Below are 27,070 nucleotides of genomic sequence, written 5' to 3' on the forward strand. Positions count from 1 at the left end.
AAGAAATATGAGTATCCTTTTGGAGAAAATCACACAGTCTTAATCACCACAATGTAAAAATGATGTTGAGAGACTAGAAAGAGAACACAGAAGAGCAACAAAGATGATTAAACATATGGAGGCTAAAACATATGAAGAATGGTTGCAGGAACTGGGTACGTTTAGTTCCGTGATGGTGAACCTATGGCACTAGCCATATCAGAGAGCATGTAAGATGTTGCCCTGTGTTAGCTCCAGTGCACAGGTGTGTGTTGGCCAGCTGATTTTCGGCCTTGGGAAGGGCTTGTTTCGCCTTCCGGATGCTTCAGGGAATCTTCCATCAAGCACTGGGGTACAAAACAACCCACCGAATGGACAAACCAGAAGTTCAGAAAATGCAATTCCGGTTTGCCATTGTGCTGGTTTTTGCACTCTGGAGGGTTCCAGGAAGCTTCCTAAAGCTCTGGAGTGCAAAAAACACCACAATGGACAAACTGGAAGTGTGTTTTCCAAACTTTTGGTTTGCCTGCTATGCTGTTTTTTGCACTCTGGGGCTTCAGGAAGCTCCCCTGAACCCTCCGGAGTGGAAAAAAAACCCCAACCTAATGGGCAAACAGGAAGTCTGATGTTCCAAACTTCCTGTTTTCCAATTTGGCTGGATTTTTTTTATGTTCCAGGCTTCAGTGAGGCCTGTGCGCATGTTGTTGTTGTTGTTATTATTATTATTATTATTATTATTATTATTATTATTATTATTAATTAGATTTGTATGCCGCCTTTCAAGCTCTTTCACTGTTACTCTGCAAAGAAGAATGTTTTCCAAGCTCTAAGTCTTTGCAGGGTTTTTCCCATTGCTCTACTTGCTCAGACTGTTTCTTTCCAGGTGCTAATGATGTTCCCAGCTTTTACTGGCTTGCAAGCTCTTTCATTGTTACTCTCTCAGAATAATTTTTTTAAAAAAATAAGCCCTTCACCAGGGGATAAAATAACGTGCTGAAGCTGACCAGACTAAGGATGCTAGCCAAATTAAACACTTGGTAAGCAGATTCTTTTCCCTATTGTCCTCCCCCAAAACTAAGGTGCGTCTTATATTCTGGTTCATTTTATACTCTGAAAAATATGGTACCTCCCTCCCCGCTACAGGCTGTTTTCCAGACCAACTCCAAGTAAGTGGTACACAAATATCAGCACCACTGTCTGCATGGCTTGCTTGGAGCTGGTCTGGAAAAGAAGAAAACACAGCCCAAATTAGGCAGGAATCGCTCCACCCAAGTCTCTCCTAACAGGTCTCTGTACGTAGCCTCCATACTGAATTATGCTACCCAGCATTCACCACCAACTTCCTCCCCCCCCAGCTCTGCATCCGCCTAGTAGGAGGGAGCCTAAAAGCTTAGTCGCTAGCTGGGCTCCCTCCCAAAGCGGGGGACACACCACCAAAACCCACCATGGCTGGTGTTGTGGTTGGCTCTCGGCCAGCTCCTGCCTGCCCCAGGGAATGTGGAGGTGGATGCAGGGGAAACGTCAACATGTCCTAGGCCTGTTTTGTTGCCGGCAGAGTCAGGTAGTGCAGTTTCCTTGGACGAAGAAGAAGGTGGGGGTGACTTGGAAGAAGGAGGCTTGGCACACAGCCCAGGAAGCCAATCACCATTATCTTCGGTCGATTCAGATGATGAACTGTTAGACACACTCAGGCGCAGAGTTATGCGTAGAAGAGACCAATTGAGGAAATATTACAGGAGATAAGAGAGGCCACCTGTGTTTGGGTGGGGCTCCAGTAATTAGAGCTGCTGCTATAAATAGCAGCATGCTAGTTTGGCTGTTGTGGAAGATTATCTGATCGCAGTTCTTCAGGATCTTGCCTCGCAGTTTCTGAACTTTGTGGATTTGTCACGCCTTTAACACCAAAATAAAGTAAAGTGCGTGTGTGTTTCACTTTGTGGGAAGAAGCAGGGCTGTGACGTTTCTTCACAGCTACTAGCTAAGTACTTAAGGACTGATTAAGGGACTTATACAGCCTACAAGGTTGTTTTGGGGAAGAGTGCTCTTTGCAATACAAAAAGGGTGCTTTGTTTCTTTTGAATTTTGTGATAAAGGACATTGTTTTGAATTTTCAAACGTATGTGTGTGTCTGAAATTTGTACCTGTGAATTTTCAGGAGGCTTCTACCACAGAGCCCGGCAGAACAGCTATTAAGATGAGGAGACCACCTTGGCTCCCCCCCCCCCCCCCGTTCTGTGAGGGCGCGCATTTGAGATTTTCAATTCAATTCAATTAATTAGATTTATATGCCGCCCCTCTCTGAAAACTCACAAAATAAATATAAAACACAGGTGGCTCACGGAATGAGTATAAAACAAAGCATGTACAGCATGATAGCATTTAAACTTATACAGTGATCCCTCATTTTTCACGGGGGATGCGTTCCAAGACTACCCATGAAAAATGAATTTCCGTGAAGTAGGGGAAAGATTTTTTTTTAATGTATCTAATGAGTATTTGGACTTTTAAACCCCACCCTTTGCATTAGACATGTTTCTCAGCTGGAACTACATGTGATATCCTACCAGTTTCTTTAATAGAGTGCAGTAGCACTGTAGAAGAATTTTATGACTTTTTAATGGATTTAAAATTTTCAATGGATTTAATGAATTTAAGCCCCTTTGAAAACCCATGAAGTAGCAAATCCGGAAAGGATGAACCGCAAAGTAGCGAGGGATTACTGTAGAACAAACCTAATATATTTAAAAAGTACAACTAAAAACCCTATATAACTCTCAGTCAAACAGCCCAATCACAGTTATTGGTCAGAGGGACAAGGTCTAATTTCCCCAAGCCTGGTGACAAGGATGTGTCTTAAGACTCTTGCAGAAGGCGAGGAGGGTGGGGGCAGTATGAATTTCTGGGGGGAGCTGATTCCAGAGGGCTGGGGCCCCCACAAAGAAGGCTCTTCCCCTAGGTCCCACCAAACGACATTGTCTGGTTGACAGGACCTGGAGAAGGCCAACTCTGTGGGACCTCACCGGCCACAGGGATTTATTTTGGCAATTTTTGCCTATAGTTTTGCTTCTGCGCATGCACAGGAGCAAGTAACCGGTGGAAATTGCCGAAATATCGCTCATGCAAGCATCCTCACACAAGATTTCGCTCGCTACACATGCGCAGAAGCTAAATCTCATGAGGGGCATGTGCCAGGGATGTGCAGCTGCATGCACATCCCGGATTTCCCTACCAGGATGGCGCACCAGATAATGCAACCTGGAACCCATTACTACAGGGGTGGGCAATTAATTTTGCCATGGGGCTGCATGAGAAATTGGGATGGTTTTAGAGGGCAAGGCTAATATAATTAACTCAGTTCTACCCAATACTGTATATAGTATACATATGCTATCTTTTCAGAGCACTAGTAGCGGCTGCAGGGGACAGGGGACGAAGCACTCCTGTACTGCTCACAGTTAGGGGATTTTTTTGGTGCTGACCACTCTAAAGACCCAGACCCACTCTACAGACCCGTAATTGTTTGCTTTACGGCAACACCTCTGCCGTCAGGTATGGGGGAACTGAGACATCTCCCCTTGCCTATATAGTTTTATGTATGGAATGTTTGTGTGTATGTTTTTATATAAGGGGTTTGTTAGGTTTTTAATGTAAAATTGTTATTTTAGACTTAATATTAGATATAATATACTGTTTTATCACGGCTGTGAGCCGCCCTGTGTCTGCAGAGAGGGGCAGCATACAAATCTAATAAATAAAATAAATAAACACGGTGCACCACAGGAACTGCGCTTGAGTGTTTGCCTGGTTTCTGTGCTCGACCGCTCTTGGTTTAGGAGGTTGGGGTCCGACCTCTTAAACCGAAAGGAAAGCAGGAACCAGAGGAGTCCCGGCAGATGCGGTGAGCTCTTTCATCCTCGCACTGGAGCGGACACTGATCTCCGCAGGCTGGTCACAGATAGCGGGTGGGCTGGATGCAGCCCATGGGCTGCCCTTTGCCCAGGTCTGCATTACTATGTTCTCCCTTCCGATACTGTCCCCACTTTCCCAGAGCTTTGTCTAAAGTTCTGCAGATTGGCAGCCGATGGTGAGCAACAGCTAAGAGCAGCAATTCTTGAATTGCCTTTGGCTCCGAGTTTCTTCTGCTTGGCAGGATCAGAGAAAAGAAATGGGAGGTAAATGGATCATTGGCCTGAATTATGGTGGCAGATCCCAATACTTAATTAAGTGATTAACATCCGTCCAGTTCCAGGTGAGCTAACCATTTTCAGTCCACTGGTGGACATTAAAATAAGACATAAAACAGAAAGCACAGTATGTGAGAACTCAGGAACTTTGGGTGCGTGGGTGGGGGAACAAAGATGACCAGCATATTTTGGAAACTCTTTTTAATTTCCTGGGGTTCCAAGTTGAAATAATCAGGCTGATTTGTAAATCCATAAAGGTAAGAAAAAAAATTAAGTTCCATTGGTTAGATTAGATGTTCCAATAAATCCCCAAGTAAGTAGACGCTAAAACAGTGATGGCAAACCTATGGCAAACGTGTCCCAGGTGGCACTCAGAGTTATATCTGCTGGCACTCAAGCCGTTGCCCTAGCTCAGCTCCAGTGCGCATGTGCAGGCTGGCTAGTTGATTTTTGGCTCTGGGCGGGTGTTTTTGGCTTCTGGAGGCCTCTGGGGGGGATGGGGGAAAGTGTTTTTACCCTCCTGAAACTCCAGAGAAGCCCCTGGAGTTTGGGGAGGGTGAAAAACTGGCTTACTGGGCCCACCATAATAATAATAATAATAATAATAATAATAATAATAATAATAATAATAACAACAACCAATAATAATTTATTTATTTATTTATTATTTGGATTTGTATGCCGCCCCTCTCCGAAGACCACTACTACTACTACTGATAATAATAATAATAATAATAATAATAATAATAATAATAATAATAATAATAATAATGGCTTCTGACAAAGTCCATGGTAGAATTTCTCAAGCATATAGACAAATCGGCAACCAGTGAAGCATGCGGAGTGCTGTAGAGACATGGGCATATCTCAGAAGGCCCATGATTGCTTGCGTGGCTACATTCTGTACTACCTGCAGAACCTTATCTTATATAAGCAAGTGCTGACTGATAATTCAGAAAGTTTTCATGCACAGGCCTTAATAATAAGGAGTTTAATTGGGCCTTCATGTATAGACCTGGTTTTTCCTTCCTGACAGAGTCAAATGTTTGGATACTTGTGCAGTTAGAACTAAACGGCACCTGCTTTGTCAAAAATAACAATTTCCAACATTTCTTATTCTCAGCTTAGCGTTATTTTGGATTTCTTCCCTAGCTTTTTGGTTCATGAATATTAAATATTAATTAATATTAATAATAAATCTAAATCTAATGTAATTATTCTTAGCTTTCCCTGAATGCACTGCATGTTTGAGATTTTGACAGTATCTGTGATTTCACGCAGGTCTGCAGAGGCATCTTCAAAAATATTCCAGTCTTCGCATCAAAACAAGACTGTAGCTTTAATTCTACCTCTTCAGTCGAAGTCCTCATTGATTTAATTGTTGGTTTGGTCGCTTTAAATCTTTGTCTGTAAGCAGGTACAAAGTGAATCATGCAATGATCAGGGTGGCCTAAAGCTATTTTTAAAATCTTTTAGTGTTGTGTAGCAGTGGTCTAAAGCAGCGTTTCCCAACCTTGGCAACTTGAAGATATCTGGACTTCAACTCCCAGAATGCTGGCTGTGGAATTCTGGGAGTTGGTCCAGATATCTCCAAGTTGCCAAGGTTGGGAAACACTAGTCTAAAGTATTCTTGCCTCTGGTGGAACAATTGACATGCTGAAATACTGTATTTTGGAAGCTCCTTTCTTAAGTTACCTTTGTTTAAAATCACCTAGAATAATGGCCAGTGAATCTGGATATTTGGCTTCAGCCTCCATAATCTGATCAACTAATGTTCATAAAGCCTTGTTTATACAGGCTTGTGGCAGGATATACACCGCAATTAGTAGAAATGATGTGAACTCACGTGGAGGTTTGCAGTTGATAAGACTCTTTAAGTTTTCATCACAGCATTTGTGTATTATAGTTATGTCCTGAGACCAGCTGTTGTTGATATATATATATACTGCTCAAAATAAATAAATAAAGGGAACACTTAAAAAGCAATATAATTTCAAGTAAATGAAACTTCTGTGAGATCAAACTGTCCACTTAGGAAGCAACACTGACAGTCAATTTCACATGCTGTTGTGCAAATGGAATAGTTGTGCAAATGAAATATTCAATGAGAATATTTCTTTCGTTCAGATCTAGGATGTGCTATTTGAGTGTTCCCTTTATTTTTTTGATCAGTATATATACACAAGCCTCCTCCCCTTTTTTCTCCTTATACTTCTACAATCGTGTCTGTTCTAAGTATCTGAAACTCTGGTATATGCATGCTATTGTCATCAATTTTGTTGTTTAGCCAGGATTCAATAACGCATTGTAAAAATCATAATTGCGCCTGTTTAAAAGGTGTATTTCATCCATCTTATTAGAAAGCGAACGTAAATTGGTGAGAAAGATTGAAGGGAGCAGGGTTTTTTAATTCCCTTATTCCTAAATCTATTTAAAATTCCCGCCCTTTTACCTCTTCGTCTCTGCCCTCTGTGATTGCTTTTGGTGATCCATAGTTCCTGGGAATTAACTTCTTCCTGTGTTAGAATCTCTTCCGTTTTTGTAAAGACAGGTGGGGGTGAGGCTACACAGGGCTGCTCCTTAAATAAATATTCCTTAATTCTTAGCAGATGGGCTTGTGAGTATGAAATCCATAGAGAATTTCAGAGAATAACAGAAAATAAAGAAAACCATTTGAGAGCATTTCATCGAGGCAGCCTTTGTTGGCACCATCTTGGATTCAAGCCAATGCAGGGAATGGTCATAACTCACTTAACAACTGTTTTGCTTAGCAACAGAAATTTTGTCTTCAATTCTGGTTGTACGTCAAGGACTTACCTGTAATGGCTGGATCTACCAAAGCTTACATGTTTCACCAAAATCAGAAAATTATATTTTCCACTTACAAACCCGAGCCTCCAAAACTGTAACCGGAAAAGGCAGGGAGGAGCTAAAATGAAAGAAATGATATAATGTTCAAGCACAGAAAGAAGATAATGTAATTTAAATTCTTAATACCGGTAATAATTTTTTTTGGGGGGGTGTTCCTCCCCTGTATTACTATTGTTATAATTAGATTTATGGCATGATATGAACTGATTTTTTTTCTTGTTGTATGAAGAGAAGTAAATTTGGAATTTTCCTCTTAAAGGGCAGTTATATTAAAGGGAGGGTTAAAAAACATGAATGAGATGATTAAGAATATAAGAAATTGATTGAAGCACTATGGCATAGATTTAGTAGAAAAAAAGCAAATAGCCAAGTTAAATTTTGATAGCTAATAGTGTTTTGAACCCGAATGGTAACAGAAAACAATCTTTGAAATCCAGATGACAAAATTAGAAAAGGATGTAGCACAAGATAAATGAAGTACAGTGGTACCTCTACCTAAGAACGCCTCTACTTAAGAATTTTTCTAGATAAGAACCGGGTGTTCAAGATTTTTTTGCCTCTTCTCAAGAACCATTTTCCACTTACAAACCCGAGCCTCCAAAACTGTAACCAGAAAATGCAGGGAGAATCCTCCGTGGGGCCTCTCTAGGAATCTCCTGGGAGGAAACAGGGCCTCCACCCTCCCTGTGGTTTCACCAATTACATGCATTACAGTATTTGCTTTTATATTGAATCCTATGGGAAAAATTGCTTCTTCTTACAAACTTTTCTACTTAAGAACCTGGTCACGGAATGAAATACGTTTGTAAGTAGAGGTACCACTGTATACTGAAATAAAATAGATAAACAATTAAGAATTTTGATTAAGAATTTGGTAATTGATATTATATTGAAATTTGAAGGTATGTGAATTTGTAATTCTATAAGGTGTGGCGAGAAAAAACGTAAAAGATTCCATTGATTATTTATTTGGCCAACTTGTTTTGACAAACCAATAAAGGACTGTTCCTATTATTATTATTATTATTATTATTATTATTATTATTATTTGTTTTTAACATAGATAAATAAACCAAATAACAAGTAGACAAGGAAACCAACAACAACAACAATAACAACAAAAAGGGAAACAATACAATAAGTTTCACATATAGTAATAAAAAAAGAAAAAAAAGAAAAACAAAACATATAAATACAACATTTGGGAAACAAAAGTTTCCCCACTTCTTTTTTGAATGTTCGATCAGAGAATTTTTCCTTGTCATTGAATATTCTTTTAGTTAATAAAAAAATAATAATAAAAGGACTGTTCCTAGTTATAGAATCAATTATTTTATGCTTTGCCTTATTGTAGTGTAATGCATGGATGAGATTAGCAGTTCAATTCAAGCATGTGACATAGCAACATTCAGCTACACTTAAGAGTAATAAGGTGCTTATTCATCTGACAGTAAAACTGTGAATAAAACTGCTGGGAGAGATTTGAGAAATTTATGGGGTCATCAAGGCTGAATGTGCGCCAGCATAAACCATATAACAAAACACATTTCGTGGTTTTGCAGATATGAGCAAAACCTGGGACCAAAACGGGATGCTTTCAATCCCCCTTCTAAGATCTCTGCAGGAAGGGCATTGAGCCAAGGGAGGGAGATGCCTTCCTCTGTTCAGGAACTGTGATTTGGTTTTCAGATCTGGCACATGTAAAGAAGCGCATCTCTAAGCAGCTTGTCCATGTCACTGGGGATCAAGTTCAACCCAAGGTTTTCTTTACGTTGATCTCTTAATACTGTGCAAACAGTACAATTCAGCATTCTGGCCAGGCAGGCATTTAATTCCTCTCTGTTATTTGTGGCTGCTGAGACTTCCTCTCTTATTGGTTTCTAAATCCATTTTTTAAAACCAAAAAAACAACTACAGCCTTTGCCATTTCTATATGCTTATTCCCCACTCTTGTTGAGGTTTGTTTCCAGCTTCCTTAAAAGACCTCATGTTCTGGATTTTTTCGGTCTCCCTACAAAAATTTGCTAGAAAGAGGCTATTTATTCCAGGTGTATTTCAGGTGTGTGTGTGTGTGTGTATAGAAACATAGAAACATAGAAGACTGACGGCAGAAAAAGACCTCATGGTATTTTATCTTAGGATGGATATATGTTTATCCCAGGCATGTTTAAATTCAGTTACTGTGGATTTATCTACCACGTCTGCTGGAAGTTTGTTCCAAGGATCTACTACTCTTTCAGTAAAATAATATTTTCTCATATTGCTTTTGATCTTTCCCCCAACTAACTTCAGATTGTGTCCCCTTGTTCTTGTGTTCACTTTCCTATTTAAAACACTTCCCTCCTGAACCCTATTTAACCCTTTAACATATTTAACATATTTAAATGTATCTCCAGCCTGGAAAAATATGGTACAACCTGTGCTGAGATATTGCTTCCCTTTAAGTTGCTTCCTCCAGCTTCTTCAAACTCCCCAATTCTACATTTTGTGGAGCATAGTAGTCCTCCATGCACAACATTTGTGTAATGGCTGTCTAAAGTTACAACTGTACCAACGAAGGTTTGCTGTCTTCAGCACTACCTGTTTACTCTCTGAGGTTGTCATGGGGACGGGCACATCTGGTGTGCAGGTGTGAGATTTGTCTTCGGCGCACATGGAGCAAATGAAATCTTGCATGAGGATTTGCGCACGAGCAAGATTTTGGCGATTTTCAGCTATATTTTTGCTTCCGCGCATGCGCACAAGCAAAAAATTGGCAAAAATTGTCAAAATCTTACTTGCGAGAGCGTTTTCATATTAGATTTTGCTTGCTGAGCAAAACCTCATGCAGGTGTGCACAGGTGTGCATTGGAGATGCACAGTTATATGCGCATCCTGAAAATCGCTACTGGAATGTAGCACCTTACCATTCCGGTAACAGGCCATGCCCTGTAAAAAGCTAATTATGACCAGTTTTCACACTAAAGTTGCGTTGCAACTCCTTTATGGTCACGTGATCAAAATTCTAATAATAATAATAATAATAATAACAACAACAACAACAACAACAACAATAATTATTATTATTATTTATTAGATTTGTATGCCACCCCTCTCCGAGGACTTGTCCACTGGCATGGACTTATGACAGTTGCAATGTTCCGGGGTCATGTGATCATCCTTTGTAACCTTCCCAGCTGGCTTCCCACAAGCAAAGTCAATGGGAGGTGTTATGTCCAGAGGACAGTTGGAAAATGTGGCCCGCCCTTTATCCTTGGGCGGGAAAATACAGAGTCTGGATTGGCTGGCTCAGCCTGGCAGCAAAGGATATAAATAGCTGCCAGACACGGCCATGTTTGAGTTGTTACACCATTATTACGAGTGGCTGTTCCTTCCAAATAAAGTGAATAATAATAATAATAATAATAATTATTATTATTATTATTATTATTATTATTATTATTATTATTATTTAGATTTGCATGCCGCCCCTCTCCGTAGACTCGGGGCGGCTCACAATAGCAATAAAACAATAAAACAGTAAACAAATCTAATATTTTAAAAAAATCTAAAAACCCATTATTTTAAAAAACATACAACACAAGCATACCATACATAAAACTATATAGGCCTGGGGGTGATGTCTCAATTCCCCCATGCCTGACAGCAGTGGTGGGTTTTAAGGAGTTTGCGAAAGGCAAGGAGGGTGGGGAAACTCCTAATCTCTGGGGGGAGCTGGTTCCAGAGGGTCAGGGCCACCACAGCGAAGGCTCTTCCCCTGGGTCCCGCCAGATGACATTGCTTAGTCGATGGGACCCGGAGAAGGCCAACTCTGTGGGACCTAACCGGTCGCTGGGATTCGTGCAGCAGAAGGCAGTCCCGGAGATATTCTGGTCCGATGCCATGAAGGGCTTTATAGGTCATAACCAACACTTTGAATTGTGACCGGAAACTGATCGGCAACCAATGCAGACTGTTACTGTGCCTGAGCCTGTCCGCCTTTTCATTGGTAGGACAAAACACTGGCGACGAAGGAAATTGACTTGCCTGCGCTACCAAGACAGGAGGGAAGACCAATTCACTTAATAACTGCATAATTTACTTAGCAGCAGCTGCAATGTGCTTAATAACTATGGCCAGAAAAAAAAAAAGGTTGCAAAATATAGCAAAACTCACTTACCTGCCTTGGTGAATAATGAAATGTTTGGGCTCAACTGGAGTCGTATGCCGAGGACTACCTGTAATACATTTTTCAGTAAATTTGCAATTAGGTACATGTAATCTTTGCTTAAGAGCCCGAGCTGTGATTGAGAGCGTGCAGCACTGTAGAAAACACAGTCTTTTGTTCCCATGCTGGTAAGGGAAAGCATTCTTATTAACACATGTGACCTTGAGGCTATTTTTCCCATTGTCATTTTATGGCCACCTTGAATGTTTTCTTTCAGAGTTCTCCATTCCTGCCTATTTCCAGTGGGAGGAAAAACATCCTATTTAACTATTTTTTATTTTCTTCCCCTTCCTCCTGCTAATATCGTATCTGTTTTCCCTCAAGAGGCTTCTGGCACCCATCGTATTTTTCTCTCTACACTCTCCCGGAATTAGTTAACAATATTTGTCCTGTTACGTTTCTGTTTATTTTAAAATAAATGAACATGAAAAGGCTTCCAGATCAATACACGCCGTCCTCAAAATTACAACCACAGTGGAAACCAGGATTTCCGTTGCTAAACAAGACAGTTGTTAAGCGAAGCCCATTTCTTGCCACGTTTGTTAAGTGAATTTATTTATTTATTTATTAGATTTGTAGGCCGCCCATCTCCGAAGACTCGGGGCGGCTAACAACAATATAAAAAGACAATGTAAACAAATCTAATATTAAAAACAATCTAAAAAACCCCAATTTAAAAACCCACTCATACATACAAGCATACCATGTATAAATTCTATAAGCCTAGGGGGAAGGGAAATTTCAATTCCCCCATGCCTGACGACAGAGCTTGCGAAAGGCAAGGAGGGTGGGGGCAACTCTGATATCTGGGGGGAGCTGGTTCCAGAGGGTCGGGGCCTCCACAGAGAAGGCTCTTCCCCTGGGGCCCGCCAAACGACATTAGTCGACGGGACCCGGAGAAGGCCAACTCTGTGGGACCTAACCGGTCGCTGGGATTTGTGCGGCAGAAGGCGGTCCTGGAGATATTCTGGCCTGATGCCATGAAGGGCTTTATAGGTCATAACCAACACTTTGAAATTGATCTGCAACCAATGCAGACTGCGGAGTGTTGGTGCAACATGGGCATACAAATCCAATAAACAAACAAATAAATAAATATTTAGGGAAGCCCATGACTGCTCTCGCAGCTGCATTCTGCACGATCTGAAGTTTCCGAACACTTTTCAAAGGTAGCCCCATGTAGAGAGCATTACAGTAGCCGAATCTCGAGGTGAAGTCGTTAATAAAATTAAGTGAATCTGGCTTTCTGTGTCAGAAAGATCATAAAAAGTGATCGCTCGACCCCGAGGCATCAAAACTGTCATAAAAACATGCCAGTTGCCAAGTATTCTAATTTTGATCACCTGACCATGGAAATACTTCCAACAGTCACAAGGGGAGGGTGTGAAAAACTCAATGTCACTTTGCCTTGCCTTGGTGCAGTGGTTAGAGTGCAATACTGCAAGCTACTTCTGCTGATCACCAGCTGCCAGCAGTTTGGCAGATCGAATCTCAGTAGGCTCAAGGTTGACTCAGCCTTCCATCCTTCCAAAGTTGGTAAAATAAAGACCCAGATTGTTGGGGGGCAATATGTGGACTCTTTGTAAACTGCCTAGAGAAGGCTGTAAAAGCACTGTGAAGCCGTATATAAGTCTAAGTACTATTGCTATTGCTATTTTTTCCAGTCCCATTATAACTTCAACTTTGGGATTGGGTGGCATAGAAGTTGAATTAGAATAGAATGGAATAGAATTTTATTGGCCAAGTGTGATTGGACACACAAGGAATTTGTCTTGGTGCACATGCTCTCAACATACATAAAATAAAATATACATTTGTCAAGAATCATGTGGTACAACACTTAATGATTGTCATAGGGGTCAAATAAGCAATGAAGAAGCAATATTAATAAAAATCTTAGGATATAAGCAACAAGTTACAGTCATACAGTCAACATGGGAGGAAATGGGTGAAAGGAATGATGAGAAAAACTAGTAGAATAGAAGTGCAGATTTAGTAGAAAGTCTGACAGTGTTGAGGGAATTATTTGTCTAATAGAGTGATGGCGTTCGGGGAAAATCTGTTCTTGTGTCTAGTTGTCTTGGTGTGCAGTGCTCTGTAGCGATGTTTTGAGGGTAGGAGTTGAAATAATAATAATAATAATAATAATAATAATAATAATAATAATAATAATAATAATAACAACAACAACAACAACAACAACAATAATAATAATAATAATAATAATGATTACTAAATGAATAGCTGTAAGTCGAGGATTATCTGTATGCAGAATCATGGGTACTAACTAGGCTCTTAGGTACTAATCTAAAAAACAAACAAACGTGGATCTGGTTAAATGTGGGACTTACAGCCTCCTATTTGAACTTCTTGTTAATAAATGTCAGATGATGCGTTTTGAAGATCACAAGAAAGTTTATTTTGGTCTCTTGGCTACTGATAAGTGAGCCTGCAGGACATATATCTCTAACTTTGGATCAGGACTGCCCGCTGGTCTAAATATTTTGGTTTCTTGGCAATCTTTTCCCAGATCAAGGGCAAATTACCGTATATGTTCATTGCAGGATCATTGGTTCATGGTTCAAGAAAGTAAGTTAGGATTGCCATGCAAGTAAAAGGGAATGAGGGAAGGAAGGATAAAGAAAGGAAAGGAAGGGTGGATAAATGGAGGAAGGAAAGATACTGTTACTGGAAAAAAAGTGGGCTCCTTGTTTCTCTCTGAGATGGTTGTTTTCTTGCAGGTCTTTCATAACCCAATTAAGTAATATCTTTAATGCTAGCAGAAGAACACCCCCGACCCTTGCACTGATGAAATGACCTAGTTGGGTAATGAAATGTCTGCAAACCTCCCCCCCAAAACACCCAGCCAACTTCAGAGAGCATCAAGGACCAAACAGCTCAGCCATCTGCCACAATGATTTTCTTTTACTGTTATTTAAGAAATAACAATAGCAATAACGGAAGGAAGAAAATATGGGAGAAAAGAAACCTCTCTACGCAGAAGCCTTTTATGAAAAGCTGGGAAGGGTAGAGAGGTAAAGTCCGAAGCATTGTCCATCAAGAACCTGGCCACCGTCTGAATTCTCAAGTTTCTGTATTCAATTTGCTGTCACTGAATAGAGAAATTTATTTCCTTTCCTTCTTTTTCTTTCTTTCTTTCTTTTCTTGCTTGCTTGCTCTTTCTTTCCTTCTTTTTCTGTCTCTTTTTTCTTTCTCTTTCTTTCTCTTTCTTTCATCTTTCTTTATTCTTTCTCTTTCTTGCTTGCTTGCTCATTCTTTCTCTCTTTTTCTTCTGTTTCTTCCTTGCTTACTTTCTCTTTTCTTTCTTTTTCTTTATCTTTCTTGTTTGTTCTTTCTCTTTCTTTCCTTTTCTTCTTCTTTCTTTTTCTTTCTCTTTCTTGTTTGTTCTTTCTCTTTCTTTCCTTTTCTTCTTTCTTTTTTCTTTCTCTTTCTTGCTTGCTTGCTCATTCTTTCTCTTTTTCTTCTTTGTTTCTTCCTTCCTTGCTTTCTCTTTTCTTTCTTTTTCTTTCTCTTTCTTGTTTGCTGTTTCTCTTTCTTTCTTTCTTATTCTTTCTTTTTCTTTTTCTTGTCCTTCCTTCCTTCCTTTGTTGCTTTTTTCTTTTTCTTTCTTGCTTTTTCTTTCTTTCTCTCTCTCTCTTTTTCTTTCTCTTTCTTTCTCTTTCTTTCATCTTTCTTTTTGCTTTCTCTTTCTTTCTTGCTTGCTCATTCTTTCTCTCTTTTTCTTCTGTTTCTTCCTTGCTTACTTTCTCTGTTTTTTTCTTTTTTTCTTTCTTGTTTGTTCTTTCTCTTTCTTTCCTTTTCTTCCTTTTCTTCCTCTTCTCTTTCTTTTTCTTTCTTGTTTGCTCTTTCTTTCTTTCTTTCTTTTTCTTTCTTTTTCTTGTCCTTCCTTCCTTTGTTGCTTTTTTTCTTTTTCTTGCTTGCTTTTTCTTTCTTTCTTGCTTCCTTCCTTTCTTTCTATCGTTCTTTTCCTTCCTTCCTCTCTCTCTCTCTCACACACACACGTTGCTATGGGAACCCAGAGATCTGCGAGAGGGGGGCTCGCTGTTTCCCCATCCCAAAGCCCGGACATCTCCCCTTCCATCCACTCACTCCCCTTTAATGAAATGCCGCTGCCCAGAGCTAACCTCTGGCTGGCCCCGAGTGCAGTGATCGCCGTTGGCTGCCTCTGAGCCGTCCGAACTGCCAAGCCAGCCACCCGGGAAGGGCAGGAAAAGGGGCGCCAGAAGACTGCCAGCCCTTCCCGGGGAGGGAGAGTGGAAACGGCATTGATCTACTCCGCCCCTCCGGGCGACTCGCGAGGGGTCTTGGCTCGTCTGGCGCTTTGTTGACGCCCCGCGAAGTAATGCGCGCGTGTTTCCACGGAGGGGCGCTGGAGCACGTTTTAATGCAGCAAAATGAATGAAGAAAGCGGGCGCAGCGCCGGCAGGGGTTAAAAGAAGCCCCCCGGGCGGGAGGAGAAAGGTTTTGGGCAGGTGCCCGGAGGAGAAGAAAGCAGACGCGAACTCCCTCCCGTCGGAAAGAGGGTGGCCACCAGCCGGTCCCACCTCTCGCCTTCCAAGCCCAGCCAGGCACGCGAGGTGTACTTCCCCCTCCCCTGCCCCACACACAACCACCCACCCGCCGCTTTCCAAGTTTCCCCGTTGGAAGGAGGTAACCCAGTTACTCGGGGCTGAAAAGCGCCCGGTTTGCGGACCCGCTCTCGCCAAAGCCGCCTTGCGCGCATTTCGCCTTTTCCCTTCCCTGGCACGCGCGCGCGCACTCGCTCGCGCCCTCCTCTGCCCTACACCCCTCAGCCCCCCCCCCCAAACCTCCCAGTCAACACACACTGTTGGCGTGCGACCTGGAAAGCAGGTTCCTCTGTGGCCCCGGGGAGGGAGCCGAGTCGCCTCGCTGCTGCGCGCCCCTCCTCTAACCGGTGGTGGGTGGGGGAGGTCGGGACCGCATCGATCTTCCCGGCGAGGGAAGAGGGGCGGCGAGTTCGACGCGCCGACGGCGGGCTTCCTCCACGCTTCTCTCCTAGCCACCCCTCCTCTTGTTCCGATGCCCGGGCGGCGAGCGCGCCGTTCTCGCCGTCTCCCCTGAGACAGAACGGGGGTGGTGGCTCGTCCGGAGCTGGCCACCGGCGGGCAGAAGACGCGGGGCTCCAGACGGCCGGTGAACTCCGTAGTCTTCTGGTCAGCCTGCCGCCCTGGATCGCCCGAATGGCTTCCTTGTACCAGCGCTTCGGCGGGAAGATCAACACCTCCCGCTCCTTCCCCGTCACGCCCGAAGCCAGCCATCTCCTAGGCCCTCAGTGCTCCGAGGAAGACGGGGCCGCCGCCGCCGCCGCCGCTGCTGCTGTTGCCGCCGCTGCCGCCGCCGCCTCGGCCCACGCGGTGGCCGGAGCCGCGAAGGCTTCGCGCCCCTTGCAGCCGCACAATCCCAGACCTCGCTTCCAGTACCATGCGAGGAGGAGCGACGGCGAGGAGGAGGATGTAAGCCAACTCCTGCCTGACTCGGGGGGAGGGGGGCGGGGGGCGGGCAGGACGCGGGTGGGAGAAAAGACGGGCTCGGGTGTTGAGCGCTTTCAACCCCGACGGACGGATGGACGGAGAAGTCGTGGCCATGGGACGGATTGATGCGCCTAGGCAGTCGGGAGAGAGAGGCTTCACGGAGACTTTCTGTCCTTGTTCTTATTATCTGCCCCACCGGTTCTGGTACGGGGACCTTATGGAAGCTCATGAGAAAACTTGGGGGTCTTCCTTGGGTTTAAGAGATGGATGCCACTAGTGGTACTGTTGGAAACCTTTGATTTAAGGAAAAGTTAAAGCAGTTTGCATAGGATTGGGAGAGATAAAATAGCTCACAAACCAATTTGCTTTCTCTTTCTCCTCCTCCTCCTTATTTTCTCAAGTGGTCCAAAGTAGATTTTTCAAGAAGGTCCCAGAATGTGTCTGAGCCTAAATTTGTGCAACATGTGCTTTTTGTTGGTTCCGATTTTTGCATCTCTTTCCGCCTACCCTCTCCCCCCAATCCCCACTTTCTTCCCTACCTTTCTACCTCCTTGGAGAAATTTCAAAAGAGTTTGTATTTGCATATCTCCTTAGTAACCTGTGACTCATCCAGGACACTTACTGATTCTGAGAAGGATAAGAAGGGGAAAAAAGTTGGAATAATCTGGAATTCATAACTCTTTGTTAAAGAAAGAAGGTTATTTTTCTTGATAAAATTACTATTTTAGCCTGGGAGGGGGCCCTTCTCCTTGAAGTTGGTTTGTGTGAGCGGGTTTTTGTGTGCTTTTTTTTTTTTGGTATGTTTCTGTGCACTGACATTTGTGTAAATAGAAGCAAAGCCCCCTTTAAGTTTTGTTTAAATCCTTGTGAATTCTGAGGATGTTTTCTGCACAAGTAAAGGCGTAATTTGTGTGTCTAGCTTACAATGATCTCCATATGCAAAATACGAAGGCCAGTTCTGCCTGGTTATCTAGATCAGGCAAAGATGCCCATCGGAATGGCTACTAGTAATTCAGTGTTAATTCTTTAGTTTGCAGTACCGTGTCACCCAATTTCATTATTGGTTTACTGTAGTGATTGTGTGTATATGTGTGTGTGTGTGTATGTGCATACGTATGTGCTCTCATCTATTTGTACATATATAATAAAAATTAAAGAGAAGGATTTTCAAAGTTTGTTGTATACAGTACCTCCAAAGCACATTTATTTTTAAATGTTCCTTTCTCCAAAGTTACAAAACAATAACAGCTTGCTCACACCTTGGTTTAAAAAAAAAACATGAGTAATTAGTATAAAATTAATAGATGGAGAATCAATCACTTTTATTAAAAATCACTGTTGAGAAACTTTTTTAAGGAAGCAAAGGTAGATTGTTGGGGTTTTTTCGCCTTTTCTTCCTAATTTTTTTCTTTGAGATAACATTTATCATTAAATTAATATATAAACATCTTGCAAAGTGCCCAGAAGTTCTGTTACATTCAGCACCTCTGGGTGAATTGTGCTTTATGTTCCTTTATAATATTTAGTAGAAATAAATAAGATCTAAATCCAATTGACACAGAATTTTTAAGTTAATTCACTTTTCCCTGGGATTGTTTTTGCTGGTGTCCAGTGTATTCCAGGCATTGCCCTCTAGGTGGCAGTATAAGAAAGCAAACTTTACTTTTTCCTGTTTAAAAAATATTTACAGTAGCTAACAATTTATGTTACCTTCACCAAATTTTATATACAGTATAGCCAAAAAAACCCTGCCTAGCAACTGGACATTTTGAACTTGAGAGGTTTAATAGGTAAATGTGGATTGTTTAAAATTAAAGTAAAAGTTTAAAGCCATACTTTCCCCAGAACATTTATTGGTAATATAACCATCTACATATTTACATGAAATAACTTTCCTTTCTGCTCATATGTCAGTAAGCATCTTGAAAAATGCTGTAGAATTCCCTGTTTCACCTTAAACCTATACAAAAAAAAAAAACCAAATGAAAATTTCCATTAATTAATAAATTCCGATTCTCTTGTTTTCTTTAGATAGGAAACCTGATAGTCAGAACAGTAATTTTCCAGTGCAAAATTATTATTGTGTAGGGATTAAGTTTAAGAGCTAGGCAATCACGATTGATATACACACGTACAATGAAACTGCCTTTTGTAAAACAGTAATATAATCCGATGTTTAGAGGTAATACAATCTGTAGATAGCAGTAGTGTAATATATGTGTGTTATGTTTAAGGATAATTTTTAGAATGAGTTTCAGACATAAAAATACTAGTTCCATTTCTGACATGTATTTCTTGAGAGATGGTTCTTTAATGAGCTAATCTAGGAGCTGTCTCAGGTGCTGAATTGTACTTTGCAGATTGTGAAGTGGTCTCCTTTAAGCAAGGTTGGCCAATTAATTTTTCCAAAGGACCACATGAGAAAGTGGAATTGTAGGGGGCTGAAGCAATTGGGCTGTACACTAATTTACGTTCAGTTTATAATTTCCAATTGACCTTATGCATGGCCAGATAGGGACAGCCAAAAATCCAGATGTCGCCAGGGAATTGCAAAGTTGGAATGGACTTTGGAGGTTTTCTTGTCCAAGCAGGAGATCCTAGACCCGTGAGCTGCCCCGAATTTTCGGAGAGGGGTGGCATACAGATCTAATAAATAATAATAATAATAATAATAATAATAATAATAATAGTTGTTGTTGTTTTGTTGTTGTTGTTGTTGTTGTTATTATTATTATTATTATTATTATTATTATTATTATTATTATTATTATTATTATTATTATTATACCAGTGATGGAGAACCTATGGCATGAGTGCCACAGGTAGCATGTGGAGCCATATCTGTGGGCAGGCGAGCTGTTGCCCCAGCTCAGTACCAACATGTATATGTGTGCACATGCTGAGTTTTGGCTTGCACAGAGGCTCTGATAGGGCATTTTTGGCTTCCAGAGAGCCTCCTGGGGGTGGTGGGGGAAGACATTTTTATCTTCCCACGGCTCCAGGCTGAGGGTGAAACACGAGCCTACTGGGCCCACCAGAAGTTGGGAAACAGGTCGTTTCCAGCTTCTGGAGGGCTTCCAGGGGGCAGGGGAAGCTGTTTTCGCCCTTCCCAGGCATAGAATTATGGGTATGGGCACTCATGCATGTGCGATAGCATTTATGCACGCTATTTCGGCACCCGAGGGAAAAAAAGGTTCACCATCACTGCCCTATACCATCTCAGACAAATGGTTGTCCAATCTCTTCTCCAAAACTTCTAGAAATCACAACTTCTGGAGGCAAGTAATAATAATTAATAATAATAATAATTTATTAGATTTGTATGCCACCCCTCTCCAAGGACTCGGGCGGCTCACAACAACATAAACAGTATACAAATCCAATTTTTAAAAAAATACAATTTAAAACCCTAAATAAACACAATCCAATCCACCCTAAATAAACACACAATCCAATCAAACCATACACCAACCTTGACAACTGGGGTGTGTGTTAATTTCCCCATGCCTGGCGGCAAAAATGAGTTTTTAATAACTTACAAAAGGTGAGGAAGGTAGGGGCAGTCCTAATCTGGGGGGGGGGTTGGTTCCAGAGGGCCGGGGCAGCCACAGAGAAGGCTCTTCCCCTGGGTCCCACCAGACGACATTGTTTAGTCGATGGGACCCGGAGAAGGTCAACTCTGTGGGACTTAATAGGCTGGTGGGATTCGTGCGGCAGAAGGTGGTCCCGGAGATATTCTGGTCCGATGCCATGTAGGTCATAACCAACAAGTAGTTCCACTGATTAATTGTTCTTGCAAGAAATTTCTCCTTAGTTCTAGGTTAGTCCTTTTTTGATTAGTTCCCATCCATTGCTTCTTGTCCTTTCTTCAGTTGTTTTGGAGAATAGGTTGACTCCCTCTTCTTTCTGACAGCCCCTCAAATATTGGAACACTGCTATCACATCACTTCCAATACTCGTTTTCATTAGACTGGACATACCCAGTTCCTGAAAGTGTTCTTCATATGTTTAGACCAAGTCTGCCTTTTTAAGGGACGTAGAAAAATGTATTTGCTTTAGAAAACAGTAGAGTCGAGGTGGTGCAGTGGTTACAGTGCAGCACAGCAGGCTACTTCAGCTAACTGCTAGTTGTAGTTCAGCAGTTCAAATCTCACCACCAGCTCAAGGTTGACTCAGCCTTCCATCCTTCCCAGGTGGATAAAATGGGGACCCGGATTGCTGGGGGCAAGAGGCTGACTCTGTAAACCATTTAGGGAGGGCTGTAAAAGCACTTTGAAATATTATACAACACTAATCCCTCGCTACTTCACAGTTCATCTTTTGCGGATTCGCTACTTCACGTGTTTTCAAATAGGGCTTAAATCCATTAAATCCATTGAAAATTTTAAATCCAAATTCATAAAATTATTCTACAGTACTACTGTACTCTATTAAAGAAACTGGTAGGATATCACATGTAGTTCCAGCTGGGAAACATTATAGAATTACTGTTTAATGCAAAGGGTGGGTTTTAAAAGTCCGAATACTCATTAAATACATTTAAAAAATATCTTTCCTCTACTTCACGGAAATTCATTTTTTACGGGTGGTCTTGGAACGCATCCCCTGTGAAAAACGAGGGATCACTGTATAAGTTTAAATGCTATAATGCTGTGTTATATTAAGGTAGAGGAACCAGTTGGTCGTAAGACTCCTTCTAAGTGCAGGCATCCAACGTAAACCATCTTTGTCTAGCCTCTGTTGGAATCCATCCAATGAATGAGAAACCTCCACCTGATATAGGCAGTCCTCCACTTACAACCAAAATGGGAACCAGAATTTTAATTGTTATCCAAGGCAATTCTAAAATGAATTGCTGGAAAGGTTGCAGATGGTAAAGACATGCTCCTCGGGTTGTGGTAACCATTACTTGCCCAGTACTTGAATATTGATCACATGAATGGTGATGGTATGGTGGTCATAATTATGAGGAGCAGTCATAAGCTACTTCAACAACACACGAGCACGAAATAGTTTTAAACTAAATGTCAACCGCTCCAAACTAGACTGCAAAAAATACAACTTCAGCAATAGAGTAATCAACACTTGCGATGCTCTACCTGACTCTGTGGTTTCTACTCCCAACCCCAAAACCTTTAACCTTAGATTAACTACAGTTGACCTCTCCCCCTTTCTAAGAGGTCTGTAAGGGGCGTGCATAAGCACACGATTGTGCCTACCGACCCTGTTCTACTGTTCTATTGTCCTCCATCATTACTATTTATCATTATGTATCTGATGTTTATTTGTACAAATTACTATCCTATAATTGTTTGATTAATATTAAAAAAAAATACTATTTTCAATGCCATTGGAACTTTGAAAGGTTGTTAAACACAACATAAGTTGAGGACCTATACGCAATTGGTTTCTCTGCCAAACTGCTTCTTAGTATCGGAAAGCTATTTTTTTTTTATAATATTCAGCAGGTAACTATTTTCTGATAACCCAGAATAACCCATTATTTTGTGTCCTGGATTCTGAAATGAGAGGATGGAAATTTTGTGACTTTGGCTGCTTGTTGTTAATTGATAAAGAGCACTCAGTTGATATGCCAAAGCAAGATTTTTGACTTTCAAAAGATATGCATATGGCTCAAGGTTGAAGTGTGGAGATGATTGGGAGGGGAGCAAACCCCACACTCACGAAAACTGATGATATCACCTAGTCAGGTAATAAAACATCTGTAAACAAGCAGCCAAACAAAGAGAGCACCTTTTTTTTACCTTAGATTTGTTTTTAATGCAAAAAAAATGGCAGAATTATTCTATCTTTGTTGCAAGCACTGCTGGGAACAAGGTCACAAGAGTATTGTGAATAGATGTGCCTTTCATCGCACAAATAGTTTTGCAGGTTTTTAAGACATTGGAGGACAGGAGTAACAATTTAAGGATAACTGTGGCCACACAGAATGTAGAAAAGCATGCTTTTTAAATATATTCCTACAGAATTGAATACATCGTTGCTGAAAATTCTTCTACTTTGGTTTATCATTGTGTTTGATGTTCTGCACAAATAAAGAAAGAATAATAGACCAGATAGAATAATAAATCTGGAGAGATTAGACTGCTAATATGAATTTCATATCAAAGCACAAAATTTATCACAGGACTCTTTTCTTTCAAGGAATGGATCCTATATCCACATGATGGGCATATTCATGGTTAATATAACAATGATTAATTGAATTACATTCTTTTTCTGGATGTGTACAACACAGTCAATAATTAATAGTACCACTAAGTTTGTGCAGTTATGCTTGGGCTAAAATTCAGTTCTCTAATTTGTGGACAAATATAGCTTCATCATTCCCAGCTGCACTGGGAATATATTTTATCATTTAAAACACCCAACTCATATTTACGATGTTTTTGTCCATTCATTTCAAGCATATTTTAAAAGTAATTCCAGCATGTAAACAATGCTAGGAAGCTATGCAGAAAACATTTGATCATGTTTTCTAAAAGCTGGTATCTGATCTTTTTTCGCAGTTATTTGCTGTGCTATTCTTTATTATTACATATACTGTACAGAGAGGATACTGATATAGTTTGTACAAAATTTATTTAATGAAGCATAATTTCCTAAATTCATACGGCACTAAGTTATAAACTATTGTTTCAAAAATCTGTAATAAATTACACAAAATATTACCCCACCTTCCACCCCAGCAACACTTAATTAGGATTTAGCCTAACATGTCAAATCAATCAAGTGTGTGTTTTAAAATCTTGGCTTTTGTCATCTTTACCTTTTTGCTTGATCAGCAAAAAGGTCAGGTAAACATGTATTATTTGTCTCCATTTTTGTTTTTAAAAGAATCTGACTCCATTGTTTTCCCCATTTCTCATGGGGAATCATGCTATAATTAGTGGGGCACTAATTAACTGAATGTGCTGAATGGAAAAAATAAATTCAAATCCTTTGTTTATTTCATTTTAAAGTATACCTTGAACCAGGATAGTGAATTAAAGACTTCTAAGAAGAAACAGAACCTGCAAATATTAAAAAATAAAATGAAATCTCGATAAGTAGGGAAGACCTAAACGTTTCTGTGTTTTGATTTAGCAGAAGGCCGTAGATGTGGAGAATTAATTATCTCTGATCAAGGAGAAAGGGAGATATATTTTGCAGCCTTGCAACAATTGATATGAAGGTGACAGCTCCATTCGTTTGTGAGATATTAGAAATGGGAGCATTAAAAAAAACCTGTGATGAATCTAGAGAGACAATGAAATACACAGAATACCAATCAAAAATGTTAGCCTAAATTCCCGGCGGCTAGCTTTGGCCTTACAGTAGTTTCACTTCCTTAAGAAGATTATTTTTTTATTTCTCTTTAGTGCTTAAATGCTATAATCCAACACTGTCCATGGCTTCTGAAGCATGTCACTTTTAAAAATTGCTGGTCATCTAAATTTCACACATTACATTACTCTTCTCCTGTGGTTATAGAATTGTGTCTCCAGATGAATGGTTTTAGATATAATTTGGTAAAGGAATAAAAGTAAGATGTCAGTTTGCTGTAGCAGTTAAGGAACTGCCCTATAAACCAGGAGGCTGTGAGTTCCAGTCTCGCTTTAGGCATTAAAGCCAGTTGGGTGATTTGGACCAATCACCAAGAGACACTGAGTTTTAATCCTGCCTTAGTGGGAGAAATCTGTCTTTGGCTCTGTCAACTCTCTTTCTCAACCCAATCCACTTCACAGAGTTATTGTTCTGGGGAAAAGAGGAAGAAGAAGGAGTATTAGGTAAGTTTTAAGTTTTGAGTGCAGACAGGATAAAAAAAATCTGAAGGAAATAAATAATAAAGTACATGCAGAAAATATAATTGGGGAGATATATGTTTATAATTCTGGGATCACATGTAGAAACATAGAAATACGTATAGAAGTCTGACGGCAGAAAAAGACCTCATGGTCCATCTAGTCTGCCCTTATTCTATTTTCTGTATTTTATCTTAGGATGGATATATGTTTATCCCAGGCATGTTTAAATTCAGTTACACGTCTGCTGGAAGTTTGTTCCAAAGATCTACTAGTCTTTCAGTAAAATAATATTTTCTCACGTTGCTTTTGATTTTTCTCCCAACTAACTTCAGATTGTGTCCCCTTGTTCTTGTGTTCACTTTCCTATTAAAAACACTTCCCTCCTGGACCTTATTTAACCTTTTAACATATTTAAATGTTTTGATCATGTCCCCCCTTTTCCTTCTGTCCTCCAGACTATACAGATTGAGTTCATTAAGTCTTTCCTGATACATTTTATGCTTAAGACCTTCCACCATTCTTGTAGACCGTCTTTGGACCCGTTCAATTTTGTCAATATCTTTTTGCAGGTGAAGTCTCCAGAACTGAACACAGTATTCCAAATGTGGTCTCACCAGCATTCTATATAGCGGGATCATAATCTCCCTCTTCCTGCTTGTTATACCTCTAGCTATGCAGCCAAGCATCCTACTTGCTTTCCCTATGTACTTTTCCTTTTTGAGATTAGTACTTTTCAGACTAGAATATAGACTAAAAAAATAAAGTTAATTTATGTTACTTAGCATTGCCTTTAAATGTTTTCCTGGTTGGTCTCTCTTGCTTACTTTTCTTTGTAGACAAGGTGATTGATGGGTGTAATTTCTGTATGCAAAGGTGCTGAGTTTGATATACGTGGAGATTGTCTGTAAATTCATTCCTTTTAATTACCATGAAACAATAATGCATTAATCAAGTCCATAAGAAAATCAACCCTAATGTAAAAGACCAGCTCGTATCATAAGACAATAAAGCTAATCATAACAATCGTCCCTTTAACATGGATAAGCCAACATATTTTTTCTTATTAATAAGGTTGCAGATCAGGAATCAATTTTATACATAGTGTTACTTAAATATCCAAAGTCTTCCCTTATTCATCATTACCAGGATAATTCATCAGGATAATTTAAGTATATAGGTAGTCCTTGACTAACAACAGTTCATTTAGTCACCATTCAAAGTTTCAACGGCATTGAAAAATGTGACTTATGACCATTTTTCACAGTTATGTCCTTTGCAGCATCCCCATGATCATGTGATCAAAATTCAGATAATTGACAACTGGCTCATATTTATAATGGTTATTTTGTCCAGGAATCATGTGGTCCCCTTTTGTGACCTTATTATTCTATTCTATTCTATTCCATTCCAGTGCTGTCCTGTCCTGTCCTATTTCTGTTCTGTTCTGTTCCTGTTCTATTCTGTTCCTGTTCTATTCTATTCCATTCCAGTCCAGTCCTGTCCTATTCTATTTTTGTTCTGTTCTATTCTATTTCTGTTCTGTTCCTGTTCTGTTCTGCTTTGTTCTATTCTATTCTATTCCTATTATTACAAGTGAAGTTTCCTTGTGCGAGATTTTGCTTTATGCGCATGCCCAGAAGTCAAATCTCACATGGGGACACATCAGGGGCGCACAGCTGCACACGCATCCTGGAATTTCCTACCGCGATGGGGCACCTGAGTGCACCAGCTGCTTCCCACCACTGGAATGATGTACCATATGTCTGGATGTCACTTAATGCTTCCCCTACTTGTTGCATAATAATCAAAGCAGTGATCTCTAAATGACTATTTCTTTCCTTTCTTTTTTTACAAAATAGCAAACGCAAGTAATTTGTGCCAAAAATCAAATGAGGGAGTTTTGTACACGGTCGTGTTCCCTTGTACCCTCTATTTAACTAACTTAACTTGGACTTCAAAAGATGTTTTATAGTTGCCTTTTTCGGCCTCCTGAGATAGACAAGTTATGAATCACAGAAGTAATTGCCAATATTTTCGGTATTAATAATTCAGGCTGTGGGTTAGGCTGTTTAAATTAGCCTATATAAGCCTTTGGGAATATATAGTGCAAGATCTGGAGAGTAATTTATTTTCGAAAACTGCAAAGGAAATGATAATTGCTCTTTGCTTTGTAGTGAAATGTGCCATAAGCGAGGCCCGTTTCATTTTGGTGGTGGGGTGGGGTAGAGATTTCTGAAAAAACGAGCCTGCGAAATAAAATGAAATTGGATTGTTATGTAAAATGAATTATCCTGTAACATAGAACTGCAAATTATTCCAACTGAATATACTGTACATATGAATTCAACCTTTTTGGCAAGTTCTTGGCATTGTTATCTCTGTGCCATCTTTTATTATTTTGTTGTTACACGGTCATCGATTTACTACCACAATTGGGACTTGCGCTGCTAAGTAAAACAATCATAGTCAGGTCTAATTTTACCATCTTTTTTGCTGTGATCATTAAGG

The 27,070-nt window shown here is 40.4% G+C and overlaps 1 protein-coding gene across 2 annotated transcripts in view; it reads left to right on the top strand.

Annotated features, from left to right (window-relative positions):
* The window catches only part of DPP6 (dipeptidyl peptidase like 6), a 571,062-nt gene that overhangs the window by 153,424 nt on the left and 390,568 nt on the right, over positions 1-27,070 (top strand). Inside the window, exon 1 of one of the 2 annotated variants that reach the window (XM_070728858.1) lies at positions 16,464-16,736. The exons of the other annotated variant lie outside the window; for it this stretch is intronic. Coding sequence (XP_070584959.1) covers positions 16,464-16,736 — 273 coding nt within the window. Of the gene's footprint in view, positions 1-16,463; positions 16,737-27,070 lie in introns of those variants that run through there. 2 annotated transcript variants of the gene reach the window in all.

Source organism: Erythrolamprus reginae, chromosome Z, assembly GCF_031021105.1.
Source record: "Erythrolamprus reginae isolate rEryReg1 chromosome Z, rEryReg1.hap1, whole genome shotgun sequence".
NCBI lineage: Eukaryota > Metazoa > Chordata > Lepidosauria > Squamata > Dipsadidae > Erythrolamprus > Erythrolamprus reginae.